This window comes from Pagrus major, chromosome 16 (genome assembly GCF_040436345.1).
Source record: "Pagrus major chromosome 16, Pma_NU_1.0".
Taxonomy (NCBI): Eukaryota; Metazoa; Chordata; class Actinopteri; order Spariformes; family Sparidae; genus Pagrus; species Pagrus major.
This window is the reverse complement of record NC_133230.1, coordinates 23,907,031-23,919,849: the sequence shown is the minus strand read 5'-3', so window position 1 is coordinate 23,919,849 and position 12,819 is coordinate 23,907,031. Positions and strand designations below refer to the sequence as shown.

At 43.8% G+C, this 12,819-nt stretch overlaps 1 protein-coding gene across 1 annotated transcript in view; it reads right to left on the bottom strand.

Moving 5' to 3' along the window:
- The window catches only part of LOC141010045 (formin-like), a 55,140-nt gene that overhangs the window by 31,539 nt on the left and 10,782 nt on the right, over positions 1-12,819 (bottom strand). The window contains exons 3-6 of the mRNA XM_073482827.1: positions 11,586-11,752; positions 6,961-7,081; positions 4,660-4,721; positions 2,242-2,936 (exon numbers count right to left, since the gene is read on the bottom strand). Of these exons, the coding sequence (XP_073338928.1) occupies positions 2,242-2,936; positions 4,660-4,721; positions 6,961-7,081; positions 11,586-11,752 (1,045 nt within the window). The remainder of the gene's footprint in view (positions 1-2,241; positions 2,937-4,659; positions 4,722-6,960; positions 7,082-11,585; positions 11,753-12,819) is intronic.

Sequence of the window (12,819 nt, the reverse complement as noted above, 5' to 3'; positions counted from 1 at the left end):
GGTGATAAAAATAACAAAAGTTTAAGATGAGCTTGTTTCTGCAATAAAGCACCATTTTGAGGAAAAACGAACACAGAATACGGGAGGCAGTGTTGTGTGTCAGAAGTTGCTGAGTAACGTGGAAAAAACAAACAGAAATAAGAACAAGAGGTGTCTAAAGTCAAGAGGATGTTCAGGATGTGAGCACTCGGCTGACTTTTCTGTTTGCTAAAACTCGACACATCTGTCTCTGCTTTCCCTCCCCATGTCTGTTAATCAAACGGACATTAACGGCATAATAAACACGCTTACTTGGAAATAAACTTATTCTAAAGAAAGATTTTAGAGTGTTGACACATGCCTAATTACCGGTTTCCTTTATCTTTTCACACACCACAGTTGTTCTTGTAGGTCATAGTTTACTGACATTACATCTCATCTGTGAGCTCATGAGACTGGCAGATCGATCTCCCCAGAGTCAAGGCTCATTTACGACGAGAAAGAGAACCTGGACACAACGTGCTAACACAAGCGCTGGCAGGCTTATTGTGGCTTAAATACACGAACAATCAACAGACTTTCCAGTGACTCAATTAAGGTCAAGTAAGTCCAATGGCGCTGGTGAGGGGGATTCATCTGGGGGAAGCCAAGAGAACATAATGATACTGTCCCAAAATCCTCCTTTGATTTTGCACTCCCTTCTTAGAGACTGAGGAAAATAAGCTCAACAAACTGTGCAGGAATTCGGCTCGGAAAAGAAAATTACATCCAAAGCTCAAGAAATATTTCCATGCAAGACAACTTTCTAATTGACTGGATTATGACTCTAATTGAATTCAAATCCCCCTTAAAGCTCCACTCCCTTTTCTTGAAACAGCTTCCCAGGAAAGACTGCCCCGCGTGCTGCCAACTGTACTTGCATTTGGACACCTGGCATCATTTCAAACCTGACGCTGCTCCCCCTCATAACTCAGAACCTCACACCATTAACAGAGATCACACAGCTGATCCAACTATAGTTAAACATCTGACCCATTTAATGCACCTTAACTTGGCCCTTTACAGTTAGATTTATAGCTGACATGAAACTGCTGTAGTGTAGTCAGTCAGTCCTGCAGCGCTGGCCAGGACCAAAGAGAGAGAGAGAGGGAGAGAGAGAGGGAGACAGAGAGAGAACCACAACTCAGCTTCCCCCTACTAATCCAGCCATGGAAATACAAGGCCATAAAGCCTGGCACTCGGAGGCAACAACCACAGCCTCTGCAAATGGGCTGGATAATCCACTTACAATTACAGAGTATCTGGTGCAGCAAACATATCTATGATATCTTTCCTCTGAACAGGAGTGACCCCATTAGAACCAATGAAGCGGAGAACCTCATCAGCCCTGGGAGTATTGGAGATCTTCATCTCGTCCAGGACTTTGTAAAAACTCACTTTGATGACACTGCAGAATCCCTCAAGACTAATCAGCTAATGAAAATCAATGCGAGTGAACACAATTAATTGTCCAATGAGTCACATTCAACATGCATTCTGACGATTTTAACAATTATTTCAGATTTTCTTTCATCCTCAAATGCTTGGAGAGTGTCCTCTTGGATGCCCCTATAGTAACTAAAACATGATAAAGTGCCCTCCAGATGCCCTTCCAGTGCCTTTTTCGGCGTGGTGGTGCCCAACTGCATACAGCTGGTGCGCCCCTGTTCCTCAAACATCCTGGGCCTGCCTCTGGACACATAAAGTATTTCTGCAATACGCTACTATTGACTGGAATACCAGTTTAGCTCTGGTCTTTACCGCAATGTTTTTATAATTATACAAATTAGTCTATTTGCAACTGCTTGAAAACAGTCAAACAACAGCTATTTGCCTACGTACACCCAGCTGCAGAAACAACAACAACAACATGTTGCATGCATCGTTGCACATTTGGTCTTTTTTTTGGGTTATGACTGCAAGTCTAGATACTGGGGGAAGTTTTGCAGTTGTGGTGGATGAATGAGTCCAACACAGGACTTCCACACAGCAGGCTGGGGTTTGTGTTGCGCCTGAAGCCAAAAGTCAATGATGACGACTTCTAATTTTTTTTTTAAATCAACCAAGTCAGCTCATATCTTCTTCATAGCAACATTGCCGTACTCCCTAATCTCGCAGAGTATAACATGATTACTACTACATGAAAATAAGACCCAAGTTGTATCGTCCGTAATTATCCCTTAAGATACAATAAGAGTGTATTTTAAGCAATGTTCCACATACTTATTGTCCTGTATCTGTATCCTGGTCCAGTACAGAGGCTTCATGGGACAGGCCGGCTCAATGGCAGGTTTCCGTGGGGCCTTCTCCTTCTGGCTCAGACTGAAGCCCCCCATAGGGGGAGGAGGTGGCAGGCCACCGCCTGGAGGAGGGGGAGGAGGAGGTGGACCAGCTCCAGGTAGGCCAGGGGGGGGAGGCGGAGGTGGTGGGGGTGGCGGACCACCACCAGGGAGAGGTGGGGGTGGTGGGGGTGGCGGCGGCGGTGCTCCCATGCTGCCTGGCATAGGGGGAGGAGGTGGAGGAGGAGGAGGGGGTGGTGGTGGTGGAGGTCCTGAGAGGCCTGGTGGGAGAGGGGGAGGAGGTGGAGGTGGTGGTCCAGGAGGCCCTGGGGCCGTTCCAGCTTTTAGATTTAGTCCGATAGAGTCCAGGTCGAGTTTTTTGGGTATGTTCTGGCTGGGGCTTTGAGCACCCTCAGGGCTCTTGATGAAGGTCTCCCTGTCCGTCTGGATGCTCACGGTGCGGAACGACTTGGCGATCGGGTCATCTGCGGTGGACACGGCAACATCGCGGACCTCGCCCCGCTCCTGGCCCGCGTTGTACCCTCTGTCTCTTTGCATCTTGGCAATGGTCCCTTCGAGATGTGATATTGAGACTGCATTCTCACCTCGCAGTTGGAAGATCTGGAGCTCAAAGTCAGACTGTAAGAAGCAAGAGCAGGACAAAAACAACAAAGAAAATTCAGTCATTTCCATCATATAATATAATAAAACCATATTTGGTGGATGATGTGTTTCCTTAAATGAACTTGGATCTGACTGTATAATTATTCTTTTAAAAAGGGGCCTACATGAACGTGATTCTATGTTGAAAAACACAAATCTTATTAATTGTTCTCAGCTTTGTTTTTAACTTCATTGTCATTATATTGGTTTATTAGTAAAAATCTTGCAACTCCAGTTTTCATTTGACATTTCGAACAATGGCAAATAATCCAACCAAAGCGAAGTATTGATTTGATGCAGAAAGGAAATTGTTTTGCAATAAATCTTACACATGTTCCTGGTTAGCTCATGTCCGTTTAGAAATAGAATTAGGCACGTTCCCGCCCTTTCTTGTGGGCCGACTGCGGTGCATGTTTCTCGGTGTCAGCATGAGTGCTTTAAAGGTCGACGTCAAATTAAAGGCTTTGAGCGGACGGGCTGAGAAACCAATTCTGAGGTCAGACTTTTCAAGGAAACGCTCCATAAAGCAATTTATCAGTGGTAGAAATTATGTAACGAGGCCATAATAACTATGTTCTTCGGGTTTTCCGAGGGTATACAGAAAGTTTGACTCTTGATTAAGTTGACAGATGAAAAAACACCAGTGCAACACTTTTCCTAACCTCTGCTTTTGATGGATGAAACAGACACCTTTAAAATGAATTAAGGAGAGAGCTCAAAGAGAGAGAGTCAAATCAGAGACAAAAGAGAGTCTATCACAGAACTCTGTGTGTAGCATGGACTGATCATTTGGATGCAACATTGTTAGACATAATACATGAAATTCAGGTATTTTAATTGACATAATGTGAAGTAAATTAACACACTGGCTAAATGATGTGTAAGATTTTGCTTCATTTTGATTAACATATTTTATAATCATTGAAATAGTTCATTTTTGGAATTAAAGTGCTCAGTGTCACATAAGGAGTCATCGATCAGGACATTAAGCCATTATAAAGAAATTGTCTAATAATTCAAAAGTTTTAAGTTTCAATGGTTTACTAAATGCTCACACTCAGATCTAATTTGATTATTTTTGTTTTAAAACATTTCAAATTCCATAAACAATATCCCCAAAATACCCTACAACCACACTGATTGACAACAGAAATTTGAGTCCGATTTAAATGTATTTGAAATTGTGTTTACCCTAATCTATACCGTCTTTCTGGGAATGTAAATGTGCAAAAAAAAAAAACCAACAAAAAAACATTACATCCAAATACATTTCATTTAATTTAATTTACTAAACACTCAGCAGAGTTTTTAAATCAGTTCAGCTGCTGCACTTGAACATTTTGTGCTCACTTATTGCCATCTTGTGTTCAGGAGAGTCAACTGCAAGGACAGACTAGGTATTCAAAAATGTTGCTTTTTGTGCATATCCTTCCACACACACGCATTAATTTCTCTCACAAATGTATTGCTAAAATTTTGTTTCACAAATCCCTTATTTCTGTTTGATACTATGCACCAGAACCACCTTACTTAGCTATAATCAAGCACTCTGAATTGCCATGTTGTTGAAATGTGTTATGAAAATACACGTGGCTTGCCTAGTCTGCCCTCACAGAGATGCCTGGGCTAGTTCTCCCTGTTACATAATGTGTTTTCAGTCAGTGTTTGTACATGTCTGCTATGTTGATAACATACTCACATGCATCCTCTCCAGCTCTTCTTTGCACTCTCTCTTCAGCTGTAAGAGGGCAGCCTGGTGCTCTGAGAGAAGGCAATACCAGAACATTTGTATGAGAACACAAACTCACTCTGCTGGCAGTTTTGATTCAATACATAATAATTATGCACTGAATGCTATCAGTGTAATAATCACAACACACGAGCTGGTGTTTCTCTACAAATTAAGAGCAAATACTTATTAACTCTGCCAATGAGGTTATTTTTAACAGTTTGTCAGCAGGATTACACTCAAAACTACTGAACAGATTTCCGCAAAACTTGGACGAAGGATGCGTCTCGGCCCAGAATAGACCACATTAACATTTGGTGCAGATCCGGATAAAGAGACGGAACCATCATTTTCTTTAACATTATGAGATATGTTTTTCATTTACGTAAATTTCTCAGGGAATCAAGCATGGATCTTCTATTTAGGTGGTTGGTATCTCTGAGCAAGTACAAAAGGGGACGGATGGGCCTTGGTGGAGGTATGCACTCTACTGAGAACCATTCAAGTTAGCACAGACACAGTAGTTGCATACAATAGTTTTCTTGAGCTAATGGCTGCATGATTAGCATGGTAAACCATTATCAAGCTAATCTGCAAGACAAGAGACATTCCAACAAGATGAACATTTTTTTGTGGTTAACTTCTTCAGAAGGGTGGGTCACTTTCACGATAAAAAGCTAAATTTGTAACCTCGACCGACCAGTTTTAAATACCACTGCTGACTGAAGTGAAAGCCAAAACAAAACATTTTGTCGTCAGGTCAAAACACAAATCAAAAATGCTGATTCAGCATTATACAGACATAAACATCCGACCCTATCCGACCTCGTGTAACTCGACATCCTACCCCAAAAAGTTACACAATGTGTTATCATCTGCTGTCAATCTTTTATTCCAGTTTATTTTAAGACTAGTCTGTTGAGTTTAGAGCTCTTTTTTTCATTTGAGAGTTTGTCATGATCCTGTTTGGGACTGATTTAGATTCAGATCCACTTTATTGTCCCACATGGGGGAAATTATTTGATCCAGTGCTCCAGACATGAATCAAATAAAATCCACAGTAAAAACAATAGAAAGGCCTTCACAATAAGACCACAACTTAATAATAACACATTTGAACACATTGAGACAGACTAAACAATACAATTGAATAAAAGCAGTCGAACCGAATCAGTAAAATCAAGTTTGTTGTGAAAGAGCAAAAGTGCAAGTGACGAGCTAAGAGAATTGTTGATTAAAGCTGCATGTTATACAGGCTGATGGCTCGAGGAATTACTTATACTTCTTGTATCTACTTGTTCTGATTTGCTTCAGAAAAAGTATCTTTCACCGGGTCAGACTGCAGCTAGCCTTCACTAATTATGGAGCCACACACAAGCAATTTGTTGTAATGATTAATGATGAATACTTAACAGACTAAGTAACGCGTCGTCATTATTTACGCCAGTTAATCAGTACTCTTATCTACGGCCATACTGCAAGTGCGTGACAAATGAACAGACTCGTGTGTGAAGCAGGAGATATGAATGTACACATATGTTGGTTTATCTATATGGCTCGCAGTCTGGACTTTTGCTCTGCTTCTGAAATTCCACACACAAGAGCAAACCCTCACAAATCACCAGAATAATCCACACTTGCTAATCTATTCTCGCGGATGAAGCTGCACCGCACAGAACATCCAACAGATGTTAGTCGATAATTCCACTGTACCAGAACGTGAGAGGAAAGGCTTTTTACTTTGTAATAGAATCAGCCTGTGGACGACAGTGTGTGCTTTTAACCCATCTCTGAGTCATTACACCTTTAGAGTACAAGGTGGGCCAAACATGGCGTGCTGCCCAGAGTATACTCGATTCCATTAAATGGTTTTACTTCACCAACAGTCAAACATGCTATCCTGTCGTGCCACCGCCGTACAAACAGCAGCATTAAGGTGCAGACACTGCCTCACTGTGTTCTTAAATGGATTTAAAGGATGTCTTACACCCTGCTGCTGATGCTTATCTAGCTCTGCATGGTTCCTCTCTGAGTTTTAGAGTAAAGTGTAAGTGCTCAAGGGTGTGATATCAGCGGCTCTACTTTTCTTTTTACAAGAGATCCATTAAAAAAACACTATGATATAAATATGATATCTACAATGGCACTTATCCACAAAGCCAATCAGTGTGAGGTGTGTCAGTGTACGCCAGACTGGCGTGATCATCCGTCAGCATTCCTGCAGGTAAACACAGACGACAGCATCTAAAGCAAGAAGATTGCAGTTCTTACCTGCCTCGGTGTATCTGAGCCCCACCTTCTCTTCCTCATCCTTGGCTTTGGGTGGAGGCCACACAGCCTGCAGACGCCCTGGAGTCCGGTCCTCGCTGTCTGTAGGAGACGTGACCTCCGTCTGTGGGGAGAGAAAACAAGGGAAAATGTCAGCGTCATGTCAATTTTATCCATATTTGTACAAAGCACATGTGCATCTTCCAATAAATAAAAGAAAGATGAAAAATAATTGAGTGAATTTCATACATTAGCCTCTGTGGGACTCTTGTTGTCCTTGCCAGGAGATTTGGAGGCTCTCTCAAAAATAGACCTTAGATTTTCCTTGTCAGTCTTGATTTTCTTTCTCACTGCTTCCAGATCCACATCTTCTGTTTTTTCCTTTTTGACAGCTTTGGGGCCAAAGATGTTCCTGAAGGTTTCGTACGCCAGGTCTGAGGTTTTCTTTCTCTCCGGTGTGGATGTTGGGGTTTCTGAGTCTGGAATGTTCTCTCCCACAACCTCTTCTCCATTCTCAGACTCTTTGTTGCTGTTTGGATCAGCATCCTGTCCCTCCTCAGACTTTTTGGTGTCTTTTCTCGCGTATGGATCATCATCATCATCGCGGCCATCAGACTTTTTGGCCTCATCTTGGTTGTCTCGGTTGAGCAGGTGACTCAGCTGTCCCATTACAACGCTTTTAGTTCCCGTGACAGGTTTAGAATCTGTGAGTTTTTTGGTCGGAGAGGCCGTCTTCTGCTCAGGGTAGAGCTTGGCTTTGTTTACCGACTTCTTCAGGTTGAGCAGGGCCAGGTCAGCGTCCTTCTCCCTCTGCTTGATCTCGGACATCGTCTCCCTTTCTTCCCCAACTGCTCCTTTCTTCAGCACCCGCAGCCCGCTGAAGAGAGCCGGCATCTGGAAGGAAGGGGACGCAGAGAGCGACGTGCCTCTGGATGGGGACGAAGTGGAAGAGTTAGGGGAGCGGGCAACGGATGAAGCTGGAGGTGGTGTGTTTGGAGCAGCTGGGGACTCTTTAGATGTAGATGGCAGCAACGTGGTTTGATTTGTGATACCTGTAGAGTCTGACTGCTCCTCTGGAGTCTTCGGGCTGAGGGGAACAGTAGAGGACGCCAGTCTGTAGTGAGATTCGTCCGTCTCCTCCTTTCGTACATGATCTAAGTCCTCCATCTGCCTTAACGGAGAGGCCATGGTAGCATTATAGCCTGCATCCTCCAAAGTCAGATGCCCAGAGATGACAGAAGGAACAGGCAGAGAACAATCTATGCTGGCGTACTCGTCGCTCTCATCTGTCCTCACATTGTCGCCACTAATCTTTCTAGCGCTGGATGTTTCTACATCCGCAGACATGGTGGGCGGGCTCTCCTTGAGACTCCAGTTATCTCCCTGTTTGGCTGTTTTTGAGCCAGATTTGCTGCTGAACCTGTCTGTATTAAATAACATAGATTCTACTAAGGACCTGTCCCTAACGTTGTGAGTTCTAAACAAAGGCAATTTGTACTCTTCATCTGCCTTACCGGACTCTAGCTCATGTCCATCACCGTTGTCCACTTCGTTATTGTCTTTCGCAGGTAGGCTAGTTCTCCTGGCCCTGGCAATTGTCTCTAACAGTCTAGCGCTGCTGCGGGTTGCTTTCTCGTCCTCATTTTCCCCGTCACTGTACGTTTCAACTCTGGTGACCTGGACCAGATCAGGGTCAACTGAGGTTCCTGCTGCCTTGTAGATTTCTGATGATTCAGCCCTCTGCCATGTATCACAGGAAGCAGTAACATCATCCTGATGGATATCTTGGAGCTCCCTATTCACATCTTCAGGAGGAGGATTCTCCCCATCTGGCAACTCCTTGAAAGACATCAGCCTGGCCGATGGAAGATCGGAAGAGGCAGATCTATCTCGGCCGAAGAAACCGAAGCTTAAGACATTCAGGAGGGAACTAGGGGGCTGCTCCCCCGTCCCCGAGTTCTTACTTGCACTGTCCATTTTTGTTCAAACTGAAAGTGAAGTGAGGCAAACCAAAACAGGTAGCAGCTCTGGCAAAGTGTCAAATGAAAATGTCACAACAGGTCCATCTCCCCAACTCCAGTTATCCAAGCTGCTCCTATTCCACCTCTACCACTGACTGGGAACAAAAGGCCTTTGTATGGACAAATCTCCCAGGCTCCTCTTACCTTCTCCAGGAGCACGCCAGTTACAACAACACTATCCTGTATTCCTGTTTGGCGACACGCAAACAGGTTGCATATATTAGACTTTCATTAGAGCACGGTACTACTGACAGTACAGTATGTTGTCAGCAGTACAGTTCGGTCTCCTCTGTGAGAGCGGGATTCCCATGACGCTGCGAAAGAAGTCAAGCTGTTCAGCGGCTGGAAGCATGTCCTGCTGTAATCTTCCTGGGAGAACAGGAGAGCAGAGTTCACCTGCCTTCCACAAAACTATTCCCAACTATTCCGACAAGTTGAGTCCCTTCTTTTTGCTGGTATACACCGTGGAATCCATGACCAAACTGTTCCTGTAGTTTCTCCAACTTGTCTCCCAGTTTACAGGAGAGTCCTGTGTGCTGAGTGTGAGAAAAAATATCCCTCAGGTTGAAAAAAAAAAAAAAAAAAGTGTCTTACTGGTCTACCCAGTCTGGGGACGCCTCCCTTCAGGTTCCTCCCTTCCTGGGAGGAGACCTGCAGAGCCCGGCACCGCAGGTGTCTGATTACCTCTGCTCACTTCTGTAAAATGGCTGCTGAGGTAACAGGGCAAAACACGGAGAGGGAGGCAGTCTGTGGTCAGGTGGAGAGCTGCAGAGGTCTGTTATGCCCTCATTGTGGTGCGTTAGTCCAATACAGGGCTTAAGACCGGGTGATTAGTCAGCCTGCCAGCTCTAGCTAACATGCTAAGAGGCTAATGTGTGTGGGAGGCAGCTCATGAACACTCAGACAGAGCAGGACTGAAATCAGTAAGAAAAAATAAAAGTTTGATTTCCTTACCATAAGTCTGTATACACTGAGCATGTTTGATTCAGTTTAGCTGTGAGGAGGTTTGCAAGCTAACAGGAAATCCAACCTGTGTGTGGGAAAGACTACCTAAAATAGTTTTTATAAATAAATCAAACAACTGTAGTGTATAAACTATCTTTTTTAGCTTATCCTTGACTGAACCTGCTCTAACCTTTGATTGATTTCTGTATAAATATCGAGGAAGCGCTTAGAAAAACGCAGCAGTTCTTCAAACTGTGGTAGCCCTGAGCAGCCAAAGGTCACCCTCCTTGATTGCATTCCTTCAGACCGTCGCTGACGTAAGTTTTTCATCCAGTCCATTAAGAAAGCATCCTAATGGAAAGCGACATGCTACAAGAAACACGACTGGAAGACGAATCGGATGAATGATCGGTTTCCACAGCCCAAAATAGTGACGTTGAAAACAAACCCAGCTAAACGACTGTATGAATGATGGGAACGCTGTCGTAAAGGCATATCCACAACAAGTATGTCTTTGTCATTGATATGATTAAATGTTTTATTGGTTATCTCTCACCAATAAAAACCTGAGTGAATAAAATACCACGCGTAATTGCATTTTCCATTGTGGATTACTTTGTTCCCCTCATCTGTAGGAAACCACAAACAGAGCGCAGGGTTCTGTGACTGAGGAATTAAGTTACATAAGAGCAGTGGTATTTCCAACACACACAGTAAATCCCCCACCCAGAGCTTATACGAGAAAGAAACGCCACTGATAGGCAAGACTGTGATGTGAACACAGATCTGACAGCTCAAAATAGAGGTGAAGTCATTTGCAAGTTGCAGATCATGCAAACACTATCATCACAACTCTCCTTTTGTGTATTCACATATTACAACACACTCAGAATATGTCATGTATAACAGAGGTGTGTGTTTCTAAGGAATGTAAATGGACTACATGACAGATGGCTGTCACTTTCACAACAATGCAGGGTGCCTAATTTGGTGCAGCGTGGCCTTTGTACTGGTATGTTACCTGATTATTGACACAGTCAGGCCAGTTACTGTGTGTTGGGAAAACAATGTGCGGCTTGCGCTGATGCGCCACCCGCCTAAAAACCACACCCAGGTAATGTGGCTCATCTGCTACAGGAATGAACGCCAGACAGCATGATGGAATCTGGAAAGACTTTAGAGACGCAATCAGTTTTTCACAACAGTCTATTAGACATTAGAGGGGGAGTTTCTTAGCCTACAAACACCTGGAAACAAACAATGCATTGTTTGCCGTGGGCTTATTTTTAGAAGACACACATCCCGATCAGGAGGATTACGTCGCTCACATGCTCCGTGGCAAACTAAATATTGTGGTGCAACTTCTGTTCAATAGAGAGACAGCCTTCACCTCTGAAAATAAGATTAAAACATTTGCAAGAGAAGGAGAGATTTCCTGTCTTTGTTTTGAGGTTTGAGTGGAATTATCTCAGTCAGTTTTTGGCTCAGGACCCCAGTCCACAGATTAGAATCCATGACCGGTTAATCCGTTTGAAAGAATTCATGATCAGGTGATTAAATGCCCGAGTGGAGAGAAATCCCTCTGAGTCCCACGAGGGGGAGAAAGGAGTGCACTGGGTGTGAAAATATGCATGACAGTTAACTTGTGTTTGTGCTGCTCACCGTGCACTCCAGCTTTGGGCAGTAGGGTGTGTCTCCGATGATGTCGTCCTCAGGCGGCGTGATGCGCAGGAAGTCCAGGTGATCGGGGCGTGGAACGCGGGAGAGGGGCTCCTGAGGGTCGTCGCCATCCAGCATCCAAATGTCATCCTGACGCAAGAGGGAGTCATCTGCAGAAAGACACAAACGCACACAAACACAGGGTAGTTAACGCGCTGTGTTAGAGCTGCAACATTAAAATTTCAACTATTAAAGGATAAGTTCAAATAAAAATGAAAATCCAGTCATTATCTCCTCACCCCCAGGCTGATGGAAAGTTGGGTGAAGTTTCGTAAGGGCATGGGGGTAAGTGGATAATTACAGAATTTTCATTATTGGGTAAAATTATCCTTTACATTAATGGCCAGCTATTTTGATAATTGATTAAATTGGTTTGAGTCATTTTTTAGGGTAAAAAAAAAAAAAAGCATCTTAAAATGTGAATGTCTTTAAGTTTCTTTACTCTAAACTGAATATCTTTGGGTTGTGAACAAAACAAGACTTTTGAGGATGTAATTCTGGACTTTACTGATTTTTTTATAGAACAAACTAATCGATTAATTCGAGAAAATAATCGCTAGACTCTACTTGCTTTGCTGCAAGGAATAACAAACAGCCTAACAGGTGTGATCATGTGTGACGAGGCTAAATAAGCAGCACTGACTTGAGCCAAGTTGTTTTCCTGCGTAACCTGCATGTGTGATAAAAGTGGAATGAGGTAGAATGCAGGCATCGGAATCTTTTAGCATCAAACCGGCAGCGAGCGAGAGACCCCGTTTTGCTGCAGGCTCGAGGGCAAACTGCTATTTTTATCTGCACTTAGACGGCCCTGTTCCCACCGTCGACACCAGCAGAAAGCCATCCAGTAAGGAAAAACGGCTGCAGAGCACTGGCCTCAAATACCAACGTCTGGTATTGATTTGCATTCAGGACGCGTTCACTGTAACAGAGCCGCGGCGTGGCGTTGCTCAGCACTGTAACGGTACTGAATAAAGTCAGCTGCAGATAGTTGTGTGTGATTTGTGTGAGCCTGTGTTCAGTTATCCAAAGGCCCTCAAGGAGGAATTCATTTAGATTGGGAAACACTGCCCTCTCCTGACCAGGCAGTCACACAGAGGCTAATGATGAGTGAGCTGTAATGATGCTTAGGAATGAGCTTTAACAGGGTGAACGTATTTTAAAAATCAGATTACCCTCT